Source organism: Cariama cristata, unplaced genomic scaffold (assembly GCF_000690535.1).
Source record: "Cariama cristata isolate BGI_N322 unplaced genomic scaffold, ASM69053v1 scaffold20682, whole genome shotgun sequence".
In the NCBI taxonomy this organism is placed as follows: Eukaryota; Metazoa; Chordata; class Aves; order Cariamiformes; family Cariamidae; genus Cariama; species Cariama cristata.
In genome coordinates, this window is record NW_009602420.1 from 18814 (window position 1) to 42185 (window position 23372).

At 40.7% G+C, this 23372-nt stretch overlaps 1 protein-coding gene across 1 annotated transcript in view; it reads right to left on the reverse strand.

The window, feature by feature from the left end:
- Positions 1-324: 324 nt before the first annotated feature.
- FREM1 (FRAS1 related extracellular matrix 1) overlaps positions 325-23372 on the reverse strand; it is a 64010-nt gene continuing 40962 nt past the window's right edge. The window contains exons 26-38 of the mRNA XM_009694763.1: positions 22445-22859; positions 20942-21143; positions 20327-20471; positions 16925-17054; positions 16024-16096; positions 12891-13040; positions 11473-11711; positions 10706-10753; positions 10259-10441; positions 9861-9986; positions 9033-9148; positions 2094-2179; positions 325-735 (exon numbers count right to left, since the gene is read on the reverse strand). Coding sequence (XP_009693065.1) covers positions 536-735; positions 2094-2179; positions 9033-9148; positions 9861-9986; positions 10259-10441; positions 10706-10753; positions 11473-11711; positions 12891-13040; positions 16024-16096; positions 16925-17054; positions 20327-20471; positions 20942-21143; positions 22445-22859 — 2113 coding nt within the window. The 3' untranslated portion in view covers positions 325-535. The remainder of the gene's footprint in view (positions 736-2093; positions 2180-9032; positions 9149-9860; positions 9987-10258; positions 10442-10705; positions 10754-11472; positions 11712-12890; positions 13041-16023; positions 16097-16924; positions 17055-20326; positions 20472-20941; positions 21144-22444; positions 22860-23372) is intronic.

Here is a 23372-nt window from a genome sequence, read left to right on the forward strand (position 1 = left end):
AGCCCCAGTCTCCTGACATAATGTCCCTCCCTTTGTCACCCAAGATGACCTGTTTTTAGCCAGCATAGTCTACCCTCGTTTCCACCCCAAGCAACCTTCCTCTTTTTGTGACCGCAGGGTAAAACTGCAGGTTTTATTGCAAATTAATTAAAGCAACAGCCAGTTCACAACCCTTCCTTAAGAGCGAAGCAAATCAACTGATGTGCTACTTACTTTTTTTTTAAAAAAGAAAGGTATTTTTACACAGAAGTGTGATGAAAGCCTTCAGCCTAGCTCTTTGATCTAAAAATACACACGAGTAAGTAGCAGATCAAAGTCTGTGGGGAGAGTTCAAAACCTTAACCTGGACTTAATCTTTGCAACTGACCTCTATTCCTTGGTTAGAGTCCAGTGCATCTGCACCTCTGGCGGCATATAAAATAAACCTTGGTGATAATTAGGACAGTTTTCTAACTGCACACCCTCACATGTCTGCAGATAAATAAAACTGAAACATCATGAATATCCAGATGGTTTCATAGGGATCTTCCATTCTTTACAGCTTTCTTGAACATATATAGCTGTTCCGTTTGACTTTCCTGCAGTCAGCTGCTTGCCATTTTCCTCGCTTCTGCACCAATACACAATTTCTTCCTCTCTTTGGAAAACGGTAGGAGCCTCTTCTCCAGTTTATGTAGGTTACAGGTTCTCCTCCATTCCACTCCCAGTGTCCAGGATTGACTTGGTCATTCAAGCCTGTGTGAAATTGGTAAGACTAAATCAGTGATGTTTATTGCCTCTGAAGCCTGATGCCAACAGAAGCATGTTGTTCTATCCCTTTGTTAAAAAATACATACAATATTGTGCTGAGAGAAAAAAAACATCTGGAAGAACACAACTAAAATACAATTTAATATTTCGTAGGGCCATCTGAGTCACAATTAGTGCCATCTGAATAAGGGAAAATACACTTTTCCACATTGTTGCCTATTTAAAATGTTTTCTCTTTTTTCTTTTGACACTTAAGATGCCAAGCAGAATCTTGTATTCAAGTCGGGGCAATCTCAGATGCCTTCAGATTTCTTGTGAAAAGCGAATCCTGCAAATCTTTGTAGTCCTTGTTTACACTGTTGAAATTAACAGTTGTAGAATTAGGTTTTGTTAATTAATACAATCTAAAACATGTCTTTTCAATTAGCCTCTGAGTTACTAAGACCAATTTGGGTGGCACATTTTCAGATACGACCTATCTTCTTAACTACAAGAGAACAAGATCAGAAAATTGACACAATGGTCTTGTTGTCTTTATTCTTATCAGAGGAGTTTATTTCTCTCAGGTTAACAGAATCATGGTACCATTAAACATGACCCCAAACTAACTGTAGTTTTTAAAGTTAATTTAGTGTGGCTAGTAAATTCATCTCAGAAAATTACTAAGAGCTGAAAATTGCAGTTCATAATTGGAAAAAAAACCTAAAATGTGGATGGTATAGCAGAAACAAGAAGGGTTAGAATAAAGCAATAGCAGTAGTCCGTAAGCTAAGGCAGTCATTCACAGAAAGGGATCAGGAGGTACGGAGAAGGCCCATCCGAGGTCTTTCCATTTCTTATGAAATAAAAAGTGCATAATAAGAAATAGCTAAATGTAAAATGATGTGATGAAATCTTCTTTACCTGATCATCTAATTAATTCACAAGATTTCTGATACAAGACACCACCATTACATTAGCAATAACATAAACAATTATTTAAGGTTGAAAAAAGATAAATTAGAGATAAAGTAACTGTCAAAAGAAAGATGAGATAAACAGAAGAGTAGGAGCTCCACCAGAACTTATTTTACCAGCTAGTATTAAAATGGAAAAGGTTTCAAGGCAAAACCAATCCAGCAATAGGCAACATGATAAACTCTTCTTTTTGATAAAGACTTAAAAAATTAGAGAGGTAAATTGTGGCTTTCAGTTTATGCCTTACTCTGAAACAATAAAAGCAGCAGAAAGTTGAGCACAGTGCAATGTTTGAAAACTGGGCTGGAACTGCTGTGGCAGTTTCTGCTTTCTAAGGTGCCCAGAAACTGTAACCCTTGGAGAGGGCAGGCATCTGATGTACTTGCCTATCCAAAAGGGCTTCCTCCCACTGAAGTCCCACAGCCACTGCATGTGTTGTTCATTAGCCACGCTTGCTAGACTCCCCAGGTATCTAGGCTCAAGGAGAGAGGACAGAGTAATTAGCATTCCACAGAGTGACAGACAGCTCCCATCGACTTATCAACAAGAGGCACTGATTCTAGTATAAAGCATATAAATAACATTTCACAGGAAAACCACTACTTACTGGCATGAAAGAATAGTTACATGGAGGTAAAGTCTTAAAATTCTAGATTATTTGGAGAGGAACCAAAGTCCTAGTCTGATTTTTTTCTAACAGAAAAATTAAATCAGGTGGGCAACTGAAATGTGTACAGGGAATGTATACCTCATACTCACAAACTGTGTTTTAAAGCATTGACACTACCATTGATACATTCTTTTCTTTAATATAATAACCTGCCTGCACTAAAATCCAAGCCACTGAAACATACAGCTTCACCCATTTGGTAGCAGAGCAGACTGTATATTTTTTAAATTGTGCTCTGACAAAATTAAAGCTTTGAATAACACAGTTAAAATTTTGGCCATGTTTCAAAACAGAACTAAGTGCATGTAATTTAGGGGTCTGGCTTAGAGTGGTAGTCTGGTTCTGAGAGGTTATGTTGGGCTGTCTGCAATGACTACACGTTTAGTTCAGATTGGAGACCAGTTGTGGTGTGTATTAACCAGACTAGTTCAGAATGAAGCCAATGCATAAGCTCTGCTCTGTGTTTATACGTAAAGCATGTCAATCCCAAAGGAGGACTTGCAAAGCCTAGCCACTGAGTGGCCTTGCCACTGTGAAGTCTTCCAACTAGTATCAAGCATGCAAGCCATTTAGAGATCCTGAAGCATTGAGACAAATGGCATCCTTTATATTTGCAAGGAACTGTCAGACACCAGTGCCTCCACTTTCTTATTTATCCATCTTTTTGCCTGCCTTGATGCCATATCACCTTTCTACCTGTCACAACTGCTGCTGCCTTCCCTCTGATGCTGAGCCTCTGTCATTTCTGTTGTCCTGTACTGCTGACTACCACTCAGTGTAGTAATAATGCCAATCCCTTCAGCCTCCCAGAACATCCTGGGTGATGCTTGATATGGCCCAAGCAAACAACACTGCTTGTCAAAACATGTTTTAAGAGAGCCAAAAACTTTTCTAGCAGCAGAGTAAGTCAATGGCATTATGAGGATTTTGCTGATTTCATGACTGTTGTCAGATAACCAAGACAGAAGATCAGTATTGGTCCAAAGGAGGTAAAGACTGTCTTTGTTAAGAGCTGGGACAACAACCAGACCTCAAGAGTGGCATGGCAGACTTGAATCCACTATGGAAAGCATGAACAGATCTTGGAGTGCAAGCCCACCACCAAGCCTACTGCCCAATTAGAGACCCATTCCTGGAGCTGCATTCCTGTTTGCTGCCTTGTATCTCTTCTAACAGTACTGATCCTGTGGATGCAATATAATGCCACGCAAGATAGGGAAGCAGGCAAATTTTGCATCAGGAGGAATTCAAAGTAGTAGCCCACAATATTGTGCACATTCCCTACTGCACAAAATCTGGACTATTCCTTAATCTGGCCACACAGAGGCATGGCATGGAACAAATTCATTGTAATGCCAATGGGACGCTCCTGCTGCAAAGGCCTTCTCGATTATCCCTGCAGTCAACCAGAGCAGCAGGGGATTTGCCCATTGCTCCACTTTGCACAGTCTGTCTGCCAAGCCCTGCAGGACAGCTGAGTGTGAGCCCTCACAGTCTGTATAGTCGTGGCTGCCCTAGACCAAGCACTGCACAGTAACATGGGTCCCGTCAATGGCCCCCTAAGTTCAGGGGCCACCAGAGAACAAAGTGTAAAGGATCTCATTGGCACCTGTGTACACTCTCCTCAGGTAGAGGTGTGGCAGGATGGCCTCAGAAACTTTGATCATGACTTTATAAATGGCAGCCTGTCGCCACACAAAGTGTTTAGGAACTGTCTGGTAGGGGTCAGGATTGTGCACCCACTTATGGTACAGGGTCCCAGAATTTCTCCCAGTGAAGCTTCCAGCAGAGGCTTTGACTGTGTTTCTGATCACAGTAAAGTTTCATGCATGGTGTTTTTGCCTGTATGTCCCAAGCCACATGTATGTATGCTTCCACACTTCTGGGCCCATCTACCAGGCACCGAATCTCCAGTGAATCAGGGACAGAGCTGTTACACTGACAAAAGCTCTTGGAAAGTTTTGTATTCCGTCATCTTCCTCAGATAAAAAGTTCAAGAAAGCAGGCTTAGTTAATTCAGGATGTTCTTTCAGGGTAACTGATTCAGCGGCAGGATGCCATTGCTTCTCACAGTGACTGTTGTTGGCCACTGACCAAACTTGGGGCTAAGAAGAGATTTGGGCAGCAGTCTCTGTGGGATTACTACTAGCTCAGCAAGAACACAAATAGGGCATTTTATCTGCCTTCTACTTAAGGACAATCAAAGCTCTGAAACTAAGTCGTTTACTTTAAGTAACCATAGCTTACTCCGATGGTTTCAATTGTTTTAGAAAATGTGAAAACAAAAAGCATCAACATGTATCAGTGACTGCTATATCATTTATGGCATACAGGGGTGATCTGAGCAGTAACAGTTTCAGACTTTTACTTCAATCCAAGTACCAGGGAGCGACTTCAGCACTGTAAAAGGAAAACACTGCAATAATTGTAACGTTATCTAATCTTTTCTCCACAGGAGTACTTTCTAAATACAGCCTGAGAAATGCATATGACTGAAGGGTGAACAACCATTCTAGTTGTTACACCTGGTCAGGGATTTTGATGTATTGTAGGGCAATGAGAACAGTCCTGAAGGAACATACCACTTCAGATAATATTACTAACTGTACCTCTAGGCAGAGCGCCAGACACAGGAAATGACAAGATAACATTATTTATGGAGTTAGGTAAATCTAACACTTCCTAATTTAAATGACTCTAGAGAAGGGGTCATGATACCTTATTGTAAAAAGAAACTAAAGGACACACATCACTGATTTCTGTGCTAAATAAGTCAGTTTGAAATTACTGCCATGTGCTTTAAATTTTTTGCTATCAAGTCAAGACCATCTGTCATTTTAGAGCAGTTGTTCAAATTAAGGAAATATTTTGGGTAGCCATTGACATTGAAGTATTCTATGCAAAACACTTAGCACAAAGACTTTGCTGATTTTACATTAAATTTTGCAATACATTTAAAGGAGCTTTGTGCCATTCCGATAAATTCAACTTCAGCAAAAGCACGCTTGACTAGCTATAAAGGTCTCTGCAGCACAGGAGGGCATTTAATTTGAACTGTTGTAGTAAATCCATATCCTGTACTGGTGGCGAAGGGGCAGGAGTGACTGAGAGGCTCTGCTTATTGCAGGCTTTTGTTTGATCACCTAGGGAGTAATCCTCATGCCTTGAAATAGGTGTCTAGTGTTCGTTACAACATCTCATGGTATTCAAAACATTCAGATGAGGCTGACAGAGCTTACGGGAGCCCTGTCCTTCCAGAGTAGCGGTTGAAAATCAGACAAGATACACTGGGCCTTTAAAATTAGCCTAGATACCTGAATATGCTGGAGTCACTATCAATAACAGAAGTAAACCAGAGACTTACAGAACTAGCACAGCTTTAGGAGAGGAGGGCAGCGGGGTCCATCCTGCTTTGTACTAGGCAACACTAAGCCACCATGAAGGTTCTAACCTGTTATTTTAGATACGGTTCTGCCTGTGATTCCCAGGGACTGAGGCCGCATGCTCCTAATATACAAACAGCAAACAAAATAACAGCCCCTGCCTTACAAAGCTGACAGTAAAGGATCTGAAATCTGTCCATATTCAAGCTCTAATTAAATATTCAGCTTCAAGAAGATGAAGGTATAGTCTGACCTAACATAGCAAAAGATGTAACTGTGGGTTCTGTCTATGCAGCGGAGAGTCCTTTCAGTGGCAGCAGTGAAACTATCTCACATGCAAGTGAGCCTTGCTGCACTAACACTTGAGGAGGACATGTTCCTATGGGATAAACAAGAACTGTAACATAAATCACCAAAATTGCTGCTAAATCAGGCTGCCATGGGATCACTTAGCCGTAATATCCCCCAGATGCTTCTCTTCATGTTGCCAAGGGCCTCTTCATGCATACAAACAAAGCTAGAGAAATGAGTTCTTAAACCACCTTTCTCTCCAATGTATTGAAGAACAGTTAGAAATCGTGCAAGATTTTCACAGCAATTAGCTGAGATTTTTTCCACCCACACTATCACCATGGCATACAGCAACTTGCATCAAGGCAAGCACATTTTTGTGTCCGCTTCTATCCCTGTGCATGGAAACCGAAGAAAAGGTTGCTACGCTGCCTGCAACAAATGCATGCAATGTATGTCAGAGTTCATTAGAAGCCCAAACAGGTTTACATAAGCCCATGTACATCTAGTTATGTCCAGACAACAATTGCTTCCACAATAAATTGATGACATTGCTTTGATGGAATAGGATCATAGAATCATAGAATACCAGGTTGGAAGAGACCTCAAGGATCATCTGGTCCAACCTTTCATGGCAAAAGCACGGTTCTAGACAAGATGGCCCAGCACCCTGTCCAGTCGAACCTTAAAAGTGTCCAATGTTGGGGAATCTGTCACTTCCCTGGGGAGATCATTCCAATGGTTAATTGTGAAAACTTTTCATCTTGTGTCCAATCAGAATCTCCCCGGGAGTAACTTGTACCCATTACTGTCACCTTTTCCATATGACTCCTTGACAAAACGCAGGTTCCATCCTCTTTGTAGCCACCCTTTAACTACTGGAACATGGCAATAAAGGTCTCTCCTAAGCCTTCTTTTCTCAAGGCTGAACAAACACAGTTCTCTCGGTCTTTTCTGATATGGCAGGCTTCCCAGTCCTTTGATCGTCTTTATAGCCCTTCTCTGGACCCTCTCCAACCTGTCCACGTCTTTTTTCTATAGCTTGGTCTCAAGTCCATCATCTCAGGATAACAGTATTTTCTTTAAGAGGTTATGAGGTTGGTTAGTTGGAGACTGTTACTGAAACAACTTAAACAATGGTTGAGCTTTTTTCCTGTTCTGTATAATAGAAGTCTAGCAAGAAAATTGAATAGAAGTTTAAAATAATGCCATTTTTGTAGTAATAAAAATTATTCTTGTTTTTCAGTGAAATTGGCTGATTTACTGAAAGTCAATTCTAATATTTTCATTTAATGTCTAATGTTTGTTTGATATATTAAAAACTGAGGATTGACCTCCCTGCTGATTTTATTTGCATGTTGGAAATATCAGCTATTTAAATGTCAACAGTAGGAGTATTAATAACAGAAGTACCACCATTGGTGGTGGTAGTGATTGCCAGGGGGAAGCTGGGCCAAAGCACAAAATAAAATTTCTTAAGTTATCTTCTTGTACCATTTTCAAGTGTCTGCCTGGCATTGTACTTTTGTAAATCAGTTCCAGATGGAGGCCAGGAGTACTCCATTTACCAGCATAAAGCTTCCTTAGTCTGTAGTAGTCTGACATTAACTGAATCATCACTGCCCTAGGATTCACTTGCTTGTGGATTCAGTGATATGCCTTGACTTTTTGTGTAGGTGTTTGACATCGTCATTAATTTGCTGTTACTCAATTTAACATCTACATTTCACACTATAGCCTTCAGCAAGAAGTTACCATCTACAGATAATATGGGGCTCCAGGAGCATACTCGTTTAGGAAGTGGGGAACACCTCCCAGCAGAGTGACATACATTCCCAAGAGATCAGTTGAATGTTGAAGCCTCCAAAAAAAAAAAAAAAATTAGAATATTCACAACTTACAGCTTTGTTTGGATAAGTAACAAAATAAAAGCAGGTGATAGAAAACCATTTCAGGAGCTGAAATTTTAAGTAAACCAATTAACAATGTGAAATTTGTGGTGAGCTCACAAAAGCAGGTAACGTTTACATCTGAGTAAAGAATAACTTCCATCAGCTGGGAGATATTAGAACGAAGACTTTCCTTTTGTGTGTTACCAAGACAACACAATCTGCCATAACCGTGTGGAGCAAATCAAGGTTTGTTATGCATGCTTGTCCATGTTTCATGTTTCCTGCATATCCTTCAACCACTTATGGAATATATTCTGTTTCATTCATCCCTAACTGTTCCCTGTTTCATCGAGTAATGGAGAGGTCTGTTGAAGCCGTCCTGTTGTTCAGTTTGGTCTTCAACCTGCTACTTACAGTTCAACACAAGGTACAGAATATGCGTGATCCCAGGGCAAGCTCCATGTTAAAATGGTAAGCATTTCTTCCATTCCTAAGCTATCGCTTCTAAAACCAAAATCGCAAAGCAGGCCTCCAAAGAGCAAAAGCGGTGGATTTTCTATGTGTCTCCTACTTTGAGACAACTATTATTATTTATTGCCTTGTATTTATCCTTAGAAGTCAGAAATTTACTGTTAAAGTAGATGTTAAATTTTTCAAGTAGTTACAGAATCTAAGAGCTTCATCTTCAAAAGAATATAGTGAGGGCCACAGGAGCAGGCAACATTGTACTGTTGCTATATCAAGAGAAGGAAGAGCCAAGGACGTGATGGGTCAGAGAGGATGAAAGACTGAGTCCCTGCTCTATTCTCCCAAATTAACTCTCCCATTAGGAATGCATCGTCACTGCAGGTGGACAGCTTTGGGAATTTGTGCTGTGAACAAGGCAGCATCACCACCTGAAACACTATGAGACTAATAATATTTCTGTCCTCCACTGGGTCTGAATCCCAGGTCTTGTTCTGTTTTTTAGGGAGCTATGCAGCACAACCAAAGTGGGGCTTATCTGAATAAACTCAGCCTTGAGAGCAGCGCTCAGCTCAGGGCAACAGCAGTGCACAGCAAACATATTCACTTGGAGAAGTCTCTTACTGTTCTCTGCAAGCCCGAGCAGCAGTGTTCCAGGTGACCTTGTGATTCGCTACCAGGAAGTAGCAGCTGCCCTCATGATGAGTCCATCCGGAGGGACATTTCTTCGTGCTTACCTCCTAAAATAAAAGAGGAAAAGGCAAAACAGACTCCTGCTCACAGTAATCTAGGTCTGTGCACTGATAATCAGACTGAAGGCTGGAGGTGCAGCTTATGGCCTCCCCTGAATTAAATTAAACATGAACTTTGGTGTGTATCAATAAAGCTATAGCATTACTTAAAAGATGTAACAAAATTAATGCCTGCCAGAGGAGCCTACAATTTATAATGAGTGGCTTTAAAAGTGACATGAGGTTTCAGTTCCAAAAATCCTCTTAAGAGACCACATTAGTTTGGACACCATTTTATGTCTCCTGCAGGCTGGGTAGGGAATGCAATGCAACAAAATTCAGCATGACATCTTACATGGTGGAGGGGATATATGTTTACAGCATACCTAAGTGAGCTAATTTTACTAACTCCCATTCATTCTCTCACAGACTTCATTCACTTTCTTATGCCCACATCCCTACAAGCACCAAGACATAGTGTTCACGTGATTTGCCCAGGAACACCTGTGGGTGACAGAGAGGAAAAGGCAACCCCAGCAATCAAGCCCTCATCATGTCGCTGGGAATCTTTTTTTCTGGTAACAGCAAACCTGACTCTGGACAACTCTTTTATTCCCTGTACAAGTCAATAGCTGTTACAGGAAGGTCCGTTGCTTGAGAGTCTCACTCATTATGGACTCCATGCTCTGATTTAGATGCATACTCATGGCGACATTTTTACCTTGCTTTGGGAATTCCAGAATTTCCATATTATCCCATCACACTGAAATAACTTTTGAGTGCTTTCTTCATAATGTAGGAGTCCCTTTAAATCTGGTGTACAGGCCTTCGGAAAAGAGTAAAAGTCCTGGAAAGAGAAATGTCATTGGAACATCTGAAGGAAAATAATTACACAAAACAAACAAGCTATGTGAAACAGATTAAACGGGTCTTATATTAAACTTTATGCCATGAAAACTCTTCAAGGACTAAGTTGCTAATTTGTCTGAGTATTGGTTAAACTCAGCTTTGAAGTGGGAAGGGTGAAGGTTGCAGATCTCAGAGGTGTTAAATCATTTCGGAAAACAGCATGACTGAAAACAGATGGTCAAAATGCCTATGAAACAAAAGGTTTCATACCTGATGTCTTGAGCTAGGTTCAGATGCCAGTTCTGCCTTATCAGCTTGTGGGATTTCTGTCTTCCTAGATGAGACGACATTTATCTGTGGTTGTGCTTGGTTAATTACTGACATTTGAGCTTTCTTGTTTGCTTTAACTAATGAAGTGTCATCCTCTATTTTGAGTGATACCATCCCGTGATACTTCATTTTAGAGTATCACACACAAGGAGAACAAGAGAGACAAAAGAGAGGGTTAGCACATACAAGCAACTCTTAAAGTTTTACCAAAAAAAACCCACCACAAATTGTTGCAAATCAAGAGAAAATTACACCGAAGAAAAAAAAAAAAAGATACGTAGAAAAATTAAGTATTGGTCATAATGAATTATTAAGAGTGATAAAGCCTGGAAAGAAGAGAATCAGAAAGAAATAGAAATGTCTAGGCAATAGTTGTAATACTCTTACTGTGAAAACCACATCAGTTCCATTTCTAAATACAGATGAAGGAGGAACCTGAAAAACATAGAACAGCAGAATGAGATGGGCATATTCATGCATTACAGAAACAAGAAGACTTTATGAAAGATTTACTACAAGATCTAGGTTACAAATCATGCAGAACATATCTTGGTTTTAGTTCTTTCTATTTCAGAATGGAAACTGATTATCTCTGAAAACAGCCATTAAAAATCACACATTACAAGTGTGTATGTAAACACACTTCCATTAACTTGTAGGATCACAATAGTGGAATGTTACTAAACCAGCTGGCCAAACCAATATAGCTTAAGTAAGAAAATCAATGGGCAAGTTTTAAGTAACTGTTCCCTGTTTAAGCTAACAGTATTTTCAGCTTTAAAACTTCAGGACCAGATGCGCAGCTTCTGTACATTTGCCTGGCTCCAGAGACTTCTAGCTGACCCATAATTTAGGCAAGGTTAGAAGCTGAATAATTGCTAAAGTTGCTTGATGCATGTTTCGTCCCCCAACTCTCTTTTTCTTCCTGTCTTGCATATGTGGATCTTCAAAACCAGGAATTTTTTTTTTTTTTTTTTTTTTTTTCTTGCAGTATTTTTAAATAATTCTCAGGTCTGACTCAGAGAAAACTCAGATAGCTTATGGTTATTCTATGGTCAGGTAGGATCACTACAAAAATATGACAACTAAATTAAGATATCACATCCCATTAAATTCACAAATCAGTCCATTACTGCACTACAGAAGCGTCTTACTATTCTGCCATTTCCAGTCACTCTCAGCCTGGTCCTTGACTGATTCCCTAAGCTGTGTTTCTGCCATGGGTCCTCTCCATGCTTTCTCGACCCTTTGGAAGGAGGCAGTGGGATCCCTTCCAAGGGAGCACTGCCAGGCCTGGAAGATGATGAGGAGCCTGAGGAAACTGGAAACAGCGTGCCTCTGTCCCAGAAGTTGTGCTTGCTTTGGCCAGAAGAATGGGAATAGCTGCACTGACCTGAAAGCATAAAAAATGGCAGATGGTCAGTTCTGACTGCATGAGTAGATAACTGGTCACGTTGACATGGGCACATAAACAGCTTGTCATTAAAAGTTGGATGACTCTTTCACTTGATGTGGTTGATTTGCTGTTTGTTCAGTCATCCACATTTGTGGTGTTTGCTACAGCTATGACTGCAACTACTACCTGTATATTTTTATACATAATACATCTGTCTACTCACAGATCAGAATTTCAATGAAGCATCTGCTGAAAATACCTGTTTTCATCCATAGATTGGGGTTTGGAGTGCTGTTTTTTGGGTCACGGATAGACAGGTATCTTTGACTAATATTGGTTATACTTCCATCATGCCCAGGCAATTTTCTTTTCAGAAATCCAGAACACTATTGTTCCTACAAACTAGTTATGTCAATTAACTCCTGATTTGCATTAGAATGTTCAAGAGAAAACAGATCTGAAATTTTGAAATGAATTTTTGTAAAATGAAGCCTAATTCATTGCAACACAAGTAATTAAAATATTGTTTCACTAGGCACTAGAAGAAAAAACACTCTTCAGCTTTCAGAAGACTCAGCTCCTTTGCTAGTTATTTCTATTTTTCTACAGTTGCTTATTTTTTGGTGTGATTTTGGGCACACCACATTTAATCACTGAAAAATACAGTAATAATGCAGACATAAAAGCCTAAACTCTGTAATGATCACTGCTGTGTGCTGTAATGTTGTGGACTGTGTTTGTTAAGCATTAAAATAAGTATTGCTAAGAGCTGGGTTTAGTAGTTAGGTTTATTTTTTGAGAGGAAAATAAATCTTTTTCAGAGGTGTGTAACAATCATTAAACCGTAACTGGGAAAACAAATTCTAATGGACTTTAAAACATTTTTTCCTACTTTAATAAATGAGAACTGAACTTGTGTTGTTATGTAAAGCAGTTTCTTTCCTTGCATCCTTCTATTTTGTACTTGTTGCTTTCTCCATGCTGTGTTTCCTAAGAGGATGCATATGATTGTGTGAGAGAATAAAGGGTCTGCAACTGACAAGCCTGTTTTCTCTAAAAAGAAATTAAACATTTTGATCTGAAGGTGAGTGTTAGGAACAACTTGTGGTTGAAAATAAGTAGCTACTCAGCCAAGATTGTCCCACCTTTGTAATGATAAAGATCAAAAGAAAATACCTCCTTTTGAGTCCAAAATTTTCACTACAGCTTTTGTGCGGGTGCCAAGAACAGCATTCACAGGGGAGTTCAGAACTACTTCAAAGACTTCATCATCTTCCTCTAACCCGTCATAGGTAATTGCTATATTCCATGTCTTTGTTGACATTCCTAACAGAAATAAACATTTTAATTACTCCTTAAGTGCTATTTCAATCAATCAGGGTGTCAAAGAAATATATTAATTAACATGTCTGCTGCTAGAATGGAGTAACTGGTGTATACTGTTGTGCTCCTACCAACTGACTGGACTCCTGCTGTTCTCCCAAATAACATTAAGTTCGAATTTGCTCCTGGGTAATGATGATTCAGTTCAAGTGCACACACTGTAGCAAAAAGCTGCAGTAGATGTGCAAAATGACACTACAATACATAGATTTAGGACTTCCATTGCAATTTTCAGAAGAAAATGTATCATATGATTTTTATCTCTAAAGATTAATTTTAGAGATGGAACAGTTATTTAAAATACCTGTGAATGGATCAAAGACTATGTTGAATTGGAGTACAACTTTTTAGGCAGATTTTATACTTGGTTAGAAAATTTTTACTTGGTTGCTTGCCTTTACTGGGTGACTTCAGTCTTGCATTATGGGAATGAGAAAAGATCATTCCATTACCTGAAAGGCTGCAAAATTTGTTCAGGAAAAGTCAGAGGCAGCAGGACAGAAACAAATCTCAACATACATTCTGCTGTCAACAAAACAACTTGGGAACTGTTTCTGCATCGCAAAGTCAATGCTAACATCAAAAATATATTATCAAACATACATGTGCAACATTGCAGAAAAAAAATCTCTACATCAGTGACACTGCATAACCTCTATTTCCTTGCTCCTTTCCAGTATGGATCCTCTAGCGAACAGAACCTATCAGTACAGACAGACTCATAAACTTGGGTAAAGTCTTCTTCTGCTGCTTTCTATTACAATTTATTGATTGCAGACTAAGGTGCCAGTCAGTCCAATCAATTAGCATAGTGGAAGTTTGTTTTTAAGACAAACCTATTAGCCTTACTGAATAATTAATAAATACTACTAATTAATAAATATCAAACATCTTGAATTTAGAACTAGGAAACTGATGCCTTGAGTGTAATAGTTTGGAGGGTCCTTCCCTAAGGTTAAGCCCAAGCAAAGGACTTTTGAAGCGAGCCACCTAAAAAACACTGTGTGAGGAAGTTCAACTGGATTAACTGAGAAGCTGGCCAGAAAAGGGGAACAGTGGGCATCTCTGTGTCCACGTTCACAGTTAATTTTCATGTGGCTTACCACCATATTCAGAAAGACAATAACAGTAACTCCAAACTATCCCATGCTTGGAGAATCTACATGGACTAGCAGAAAAGGAAAATTCTAGTAGAGGGCCTTGGGCTAAAACTGTCTTTGCAACAATCTCGAGCCATTTCAGTCCAGAGACTGGTAAGTTGACTGTATAGTACATTAGAGGAAAGAGAGATGAAATCCTGGGTTGGCACAGTATGAAGGACTTTTTACACTGATATCTCAGATCTTTCTTCCATCTAAATAATTAATAAATACCACTAATTAATAAATATCAAACATCTTGAATTTAAAACTAAAAAAAAATCTGAAACTAGATAAAGGGTCTCAGACAGTGTCTCATTGGTTTCAGAGGTTTCCTGTGTGTCCCAGAAACACTGGAAATTAGGGCCAATTTCCACCTTTCCATCCAGTTTTTTTTTTTACTAGGTCTGCTGGGTGTCCTCCTTTATCCACCTCGGACAACTAACCAGCAGTTGCTCATTCTACACCTTTATATAAAATTTACCTTTTTCAAGATGGGCTTTAGTGGCAGATTTCCGAACTGATCAGTTTTGTGACTCTGAACTTAAAGCTACAAGTTTTCCTAGGGCATACTCAGGCAGAGTTGGGGTATATATGAATTCATCCATGGGATGCAATGCTACATAATCTCTATAGCATGCAGTACTTTTTTTTTCAAAATAAACACCTTAAGTCCTAAAGTAAAAGTCCCCAGGCTTTGGCTGGAACTGACTTATTGTATTTCCCATATCTCTTTTTCAAACTCAGGTAAGCACCTAGTCTAGTTTTTAACGTTTTACATGCCATTTATTTCAGCCTTTCACAGATGATATCTTTTTTCTCCTCTGTAGTCACTGTGACTTTCTGCCAATGAAATCTTACTGCTGGCAGTCTTGGAATAACCTCTACTGGCGTTGCAGGCAACATCCTGGTAGGCCTGTGCGGACCTCATTTTCTAAACTCAAATAAATCCTGGACTGTGCCAACAGGATGTGTTGTAAAAAGACTCAGACTTGCATATGCAGAGGAAGTGATTATGATAGCAAATGGGTTTTCATTCCCAGGTAATCTATTTATATGGGCAAACCCAAGTTTTTCAGGTAAAGCTGAATTTCTGAATGGTAAATTGTAAAACTCTCACCTGGACTATTTTTTCCCTAGACCCAGGGAGATAGCTAAAGCATAATAATAATAATAAATTGCACAGAACAGAGGAAGCTTTTCTTCAATATCTTCACATTTGTATTCACTTTTACTATTGATTCTGGCAAAGAAAATAAAGCTCTTTTTGATAATATAGTTACTATAATTTCTTGCTATTTACAGCCTCAGTCAGACTGCTGTTATGATTACAGTGCAAGCGGAGATAAAGTCTGACAATTTTCATGTTCTTTTGCACTTTTCTTGTCTTAGATACCTTGCATAACTTAAGTTGTACTCAGCTTTGTCTAAATTTGACTAGCAGCCTAGGCTTTACCTATTATACCTTAAAACTTTAAAGCATCTCATAGCTCAGCTCAGGGTGAGTCCTCCCCAGCCTAGCTCTAGGGAGATTAGGAGACATTATTTCAGCACTTTTGATATTTTAACTGATGTAAAGGGACCATATACTATCTCACCCTAAGTAATAAGGATACTAATTCACAAAGGAAGCTCACTGCACTTCCAGAACATGAGCCCAAGTGTCTTTAATCCTATTCTGCTCCTCTAGCTACAGATACGTAATAGGTTTCACTCTCCAAAGTGAGAGTTTACACTTTCAAAATCAGTGAATTAATTTTAAAGTTATTTGATGCACTGATTCATACCTGGATCAAACTGAACAAGCTTTGAGGCAGTCACTGTGAAGTCCTTTCCCAGCGTAGCAGATATTTCATTGACCTGAGAAGAAATCAAAACAGTAAAACAGGAGACTGGCAGAGGACACCAGCTTCCACATTGCATTCTTGATGCTGGGATCAATTTCACTGGTCTTTTTAGCCAAGTGACAACCAGGGTAGTCACTGCAGTCTGTGAAGCATAGGGCAGGGTGGCCCCCAATGAAGTCAATAGCAAAATTCCCACTGGCTTAGTATTTTTCTGGCAAGGGGAGCTGATAAAATCCTGGAATTTCTGCTTTACAAGGGAAGATAAAATCTGTGAATGCAAGTTGCACAAGACCTGTTTTACAAAATTATAAACTGCAGCTTTCAGTCTAATTTTTTTGACATAAGACAGAGACTGTTAGTGATGATATAGGGGGTTCCTTAGGCTTTTTCCGAGGCTGATGGCAGTGGGGAGAGAAATGGGAGAGGCTGCCATGACTGCGGAGCTGAAGCTCTGGTAACTCCTGGGCTCTTCCAGCCTGAGCAGGAAATGAGAAGTCCCAAGGCCCCAGGTTGCCCAAAGCCCAGGTTTTAAAGTGGAAAATCCTGGAAAGCCAGCTTCTGAGCACAGTGCCGGAAGAAACTGCCTGGTCTGTCACAGAAGGTCATCAAAACTGAAATACTGCTCTGAAAACTTCCAGTTTCGGTTAACCAGCATTTCTACTTAAAACTCAGAAATTCTTCAACCATCTGTACTACCAAGGACAATGTCCCAGTAAGTCTAGTTTGAATTGTTTGGCCTCTTTGCTGATTACTGGAATACCTTTTAAGTCTGAGGAAGAAATTAACAGGCTCCAGTACTTATTATTAAATTTCCAGTTAGGAGCTTCGCTTTTAGCTTTACCTTCACAGCGATAAAGGCAGACTCTGCAGAGTGTCCTGCCCTGGTGATTTTCAGAGACACCACTCCCACGCTCTCACACACTTCATATTCAGTCTGTTGCATTTCAATCCGGGACCACCGTAGCTCCAGCCTGTGGGAGAGGAGGGAAAGCTCTTGTGAAGCAAATGCACATCCCCTGTCCCCTGCTGCGCTCAACCCCTGCTGCTCCAAGGGTCAGTGAGGAGCCATTTCTCTCCTGACTGCTGATTTAGCCAATACACATACTGAGTCTTTGTTTCTGAATCAACACATTTGTGTGATTTGGCTGATTAGAAAGAGGGAGAGGTGGTTAATAAATCTTCCAGGTGAGCCCTGGTCTACCCTAAACCAAGCCTGAACCTTGTTTCGGAAGCAGAGGGGTTCTGCGGCAACTTTGAGAAGAGCAGAGTTTGTCCATAACACCAAATAGGCCAAGACAAGCTGCCACTGTTTCTTCCTGTTTCCCTTTAACCCTGTGGTTTCATTTTACTCTGGCTCCCTGGTATTTCCTCTGCAATATCCTCCTTTCTTCCCACCTTCCTTCATCTATCCTCTAACTCTCCTTCTCTAGCATATAGGGCACACTCTAGGACTTCACCGCTCCTGTGCAGGTGCCCTCCTGACTCCCCTTACTTTAATACCCTGTGGACTTCACTCTTCAGCCATAGAAGTGACTGAGTCCAGGTGTCTCGTACACTGAATTTTAGAATCGTTTATAGGGGATGTGATGGAACTCGGAAGATCACATGCTGCACAGGGTAGCCAATAAAGACCTCGCCTTTTAAAAGCTGTGATAGAAATTAGTGGGAGTCAGAGAGGAATGAAAGAGAGTGGAAAGAAGGAAAATGAGCTGTGCTACTTACAAAACCATTTGGCCCTTTCTAAAACAAAGTTCTAGACCTTTCAGAGTTGACTAACTCTGCACCAGTGGAAGTTTCCTCATGTCCTCCTATATCCTCTGATACTAATTTTGCGGGCATCTCGTTTAGAAACTGATTATTTTTGCTAAAGAGGATGCCTGTGCCAGATGTAGTCCAGCAGCATTCAGATAAAAGCTGGGATTCAGTTTGAATCATATCAACATGCAAATCAAAATTGTATTTTGAACCAGTGATCATTAGGTAATAAATTAGGTTTTTTTGGGAAAAAAAACCAACAAAAACAACAAAAAACCAACCAAAAAACCCAAACCAAACCTCGCACAAGCTTTTAAATCCAATATTTAAAAATTATTTTTCCTTAAAAGCCAAATTCCCCTTTGTTCTGAGGTCCAGTGCAACTGACAGATAAATTTTACTTCTCTGAAACTCCCATTTTCCATGCAAAAAGTGCTTTCTCTTTGCTCTTGTCCTAAAGCTATGTTATGCACTGTTATTTATATACAAGAAACCACACTTTCCCACGAGGAGTGGCAGCACTTTAATGGCGGTTTTAATACCAGTGCATCTGTGAGCCAGCACAGTGCAGCTGGGAAGTGCTCAGGCTGGCTGTGCTCGGATGTGTTTGTGTATGGGGACATCTTTTGGTACAGCATGTAACTGCCAAAACGCTGTCTCCAGCTCTGCTCCATCCCTGTCCTCTCTCTAGCATGCAGGGAAGCGCTCCGCAGAGGAGTGTGACCCTTGGAGCCAGCTCTCTGCTCCTTTTCCCTCTTCATGAGCCCTGGTTTGTCAGTAGCCAGGTTAGCCCAGGAAAATAGCCTTATTTATTTTCCTCAGTTACTTCTGATTAAATAAATTGGTTGAACATTCAGCCCTATTTTCAAAAATAGAGAGAAACGTTGCCCCTGCTGTAGAGCTACTGCCACTTTTGGCCTTTATCGTCAACACACGGTTCAGGTGATACACCAGTCTCCAATTTTTAGACATGAGATTTATCATATGTCACCAGGAAATTTTTATAATATGCCTAATATAAATTTTGGCAGTGGATGACAAAGAAGATGCTGTGTGCCTTCCATCTTCTTTCAGTGTTCTTTTACAGAAGTATAGCTCTCATAGCTTTTATTACTTGAGATCTTAGTCTGGAGAAGAGGAGACTGAGGGGGGACCTTATCACCCTTTACAACTACCTGAAAGGAGGTTGTAGTGAGGTGGGGGTCAGTCTCTTCTCCCTGGTACCTAGCGATAGGACAAGAGGAAACGGTCTCAAGTTGCGCCAGGGAGGTTCAGGCTGGACATTAGAAGAACTTCTTCACTGCTAGAGTCGTTAAGCATTGGAATGGGCTCCCCAGGGAAGTGGTGGAGTCACCATCCCTGGAGGTATTCAAAAAACATTTAGACGTGGCGCTTCAAGACATGGTTTAGTGGGCATGGTGGCATCAGGTATATGGTTGGACTTGATGATCTTTGAGGTCTCTTCCAACCATTATGTTTCTATGATTCTATGTGCCGGGCTTGAAGCCAAGCAGACGTGAACATAGCTATGACTCCAACTGCTGTTTCTTTTGTTGAAGAGTAGAGAAGGTTTCTTCCCCTCAGGGAGGCAAAATACAAAGGGGTTCTCAAGGGCCTCCGGGGTCTCACCGGAAAACTTAATGGAGTTTACTCTGAGTGGCATTTGGGCATTTGCAGATTTGAGATACAGGGTGCTGAGGGATGAGACTGTTGTTTCATGTACATGGTCCTGCAGCTGGAGGTCCCTCTTGCCCTGTGCTGATGACAATGCTTTTTTCACAAGCTTGGGTGATGATGGAGGGGATGATCATAGAATCATAGAATCATTGTGGTTGGAAGAGACCTCAAAGATCATCACGTCCAACCATATACCCGATGTCACCATGCCCTCTAAACCCACTAAATCATGTCCCAAAGTGCCACATCTAAACGTTTTTTGAACACCTCCAGGGATGGTGACTCCATCACCTTCCTGGGGAGACCATTCCAGTGCTTAAGGACTCTAACAGTGAAAAAGTTCTTTCTAATGTCCAGCCTGAACCTCCCCTGACACAACTTGAGACCGTTTCCTCTTATCCTATCGCTAGTTATCGGGGAGAAGAGACCAACCCCCACCTCGTTACAACCTCCTTTCAGGTAGACGTAGAGAGCGATAAGGTCTCTCCTCAGCCTCCTCTTCTCCAGACTAAACAACCCCAGTTCCCTCAGCCGCTCCTCGTAAGACTTTTTCTGCAGGCCCTTCACCAGCTTTGTTGCTCTTCTCTGGACACGTTCCAGCACCTCAATGTCCTTCTTGTAGTGAGGGGCCCAAAACTGAACACAGCATTCAAGGTGCGGCTTCACCAGGGCAGAGTACAAAGGGATGATCACTTCTCTAGTCCTGCTGGCCACACTATTTCTGATGCAGGCCAGGATGCTAATCTCCATCCGCCCTGGGGAGCGGTACATACAGTGCACCACGGCACGCACTGCCGGCAGTCAGAGCTACCTTTGGGGCACCGCGGAGTTTCCACTGGCATCTGTGACTTCAAACTCCAAGTTGTCTGAATTCACTTCCCGTGATGGATTGATGACATAAAGTATGATTTTGCTGTTTACATCTTTTTGGCTAAACCCTTCCTGAATAAATCCACCTGGGAAAGAAGAGAAACAGTCAGGTGAATCAAAAGCCAATAATAAGGACTATGTAGCTCATATAGACTGTTTTCAAATTTTTGTTTTGTTTTACACTTAGAAAATTTGAACTTACAGAAACCTGGTTTTATAGCTAAACAGCAACATCCCAGCTCGTTATAAGACCCAGCCAATTTCTTCCCATGTGACATGTTTATCAAATGGCCAAGTTCAATATTAATCTTTTATTTTTCTTGACAGAAATAAAAAATAGTTTCTCAACAGCAGCTATTAACAATCATCTCAAACTCTTTGAGGATTCATGATGAACATAGACTCAGGTTTTACAATAAAAGCTTTCTTACTACATTCAAACCTTGCCCAGAGTTTGCTAAGAAATTTTTATTTCCTCTATTAAGCAAATGTTAACAGGGTAGGTTTTGGAATCTCATCTGGTATGTCTCAGAATAGAGATTATAGAAAACAGCACCTGTTGTTATATTTTCCAGGTAGCCATAATGAGGACCTCGTAAAATCTTAAAAATTATTTTGTCATCTTCTGTATTCGGGTCAGATGCCTTCAGGGATCTGGCAGTAATATAGATTCCATAATTGCCATTCTTCAGCAGTTCCACATCAGAAAAGCAATGGAGATTAATAATTTTTGGTGCCATTTTGTCCAAATGATCCACCTAAATCAAAGTTAGACAAATGTATATTCATTTTACAGCATCAGGATATTCTCTGTCCTGCTTTTGCTAAAAGCATAGTAGCCTGCTCAGGGTGGGAATAACCACTTTTATTCGCAGTCTACTCCAGAAGAAGTCTGATCTCCAGTTAAGTACTACTTCCCATGATAGGTTTCCAGGCCCAGATTGCCCAGTCACTTGCTGCACGCACTGGGATACAGCACACGCTGGGGAGGGCGACACAAATTCTGTGTACCTCTGCCCCGGTTTCCCACACTCCCCATAGTCCTTCTCCTTTTTGATGTAATTTTCCTCATAGCAAATGAAAACTCCAGCAAAGGTATCTCACCTCTGTTTTATACTAACAAGCATGAAAACCTAAGGATTATGATAATCACAGTCATAGACCTGGCTAATATGTCTCCTCAAATCGGTGCCACCTTTCACAAGTTCTGATGAATCCTCTAGCACTCAACACCTGTTGCTGTTCCTGTATCTCATCTTCTGCTGAAAGGGAACTCCTCACTCGTCATATAATTTCAACCTTTGTCATCAGGAAAAGTTAGGAGCCTCTTCATTAGTGTTAGTGTTTTGAAACATACAAGATTTTGTCATACAGTGCAACCAGGCCCGCTCTGCATGCTGAAACATGCTGACAGGTACATACAAGAAGTCATACTAAAGGCCTCTGAGCCTATGACGCAGTGGGGAGAACTTGCAAATGAGGGAAATGGGAATTGAACAGAAGATCCTAGTAAAGGAAGGAAGAATCAGAGCAGGCCTCTCACAAAGACTCCTGGAAGGAAGACAGGCTGTCCAGTTGTGGGAACAAAGTGGCTGTAATTCAAGATTCCTCTGACATCAAGATCAGCAGTCATCCTAGTTATGTCTCACACGCAAAATCGGTGGGTCAGATACCAAGTGGGAAAACAGAGCAGGAGGAAGTTCATTCCTCCACATAGCCGGGCTCAACTTTACGGTTTAATTTCTAATGTAAAATATTTTAGCAAGTGTAAGTACACAAGTATATACTTCCTTATATTTATATAGCAGGATGTCTTTCTTCTCTTATGTACAGTCTCTCTTGTTGCACTCTATAAAATTATTTGCCTGAGTAATGCATTGCAGCAAGTAGTTAATTCTCCAGGTTAAATATTGATGGAACAAGGGAAGCAAATATTTGGCTGATAAATACCTCAGTTAAATCATAGACTGCAGTAAGTACCAGTTCTCATCAAAATTACTGCATTTTCCACCTTATTATTCTATATATCTCTTTTAAGTAAGCCTGTGGTCACACTTGCCTGAATGTTGAATGCCACTGGCTCGCTCAGCACTCTCCCATTCACGATGAAGCCTTGATTAGTCCTATCTGTCGCCACAAATGTAAATCTGTCAATCTGGGAATCCCCACCTCGGTGCTTGTATGCAACATCCCTGTTGTCCACATCTTGCTGTGTGAAATTGTACTGCAGTAGCACAGCCCCTTGATAATAGAGCTGACCATATTGGGGGAGCTGAATCAAGAGGAAGGTAAGGTTTTCTTTGTCAGTGTCTGGGTCTGAAAGCTGTAGAACATCAGGAGAAAGGAGTGCCATAGCACCTTCCACTAATCTTAATCCCGCATTCCTAGATAGTGTGGGCAAAGCTTTGTCGACTGCCTCCAAGAAGATCATGAACGTCCCATGCTTAGTCCTCAGTCCATTGCTGATGATGAATCTGGCAAAGAGAGGCAAGGTAGTCTTCAGCATGTGTTCTTGATTCACCATGTACTGAAATGAAATGATAGTACACACCTTTACTACAGGACTTGCCTGTGATGATACTGCAAAAGTAGTAGAGCTGATCTGAGCTCAAACGCAGACTGTGGGTGGAGTGGATGTAAAACTTAAAAACTTGAAAGTAGATGGTCAGATATATGGCAAGAGTTACAATGCATCTGCAGGAATCTGAGTAAATGCAAGAGGAATGTCGTTGAGGATGTTCCCATCAGTCTCAGCAGTCATAACAGAGCTGATCTAATCTTCTTGCTCAGATACAGATGGACCAGATCTAAAATGACAGGCTGGCTTGGAGGCCTTGTTGCACCCCCTGGCATACATACACATTTGTACACATCCTAAGTGTATCTTCACTTGGTTACCTGGCAGTGGCAACTGCCAGTGAAAGTTCTGGCTTTGTCCACAACTTAGAGAAAGCAATGTGTAAAGTGCATTGTCTGCCTAGACAATG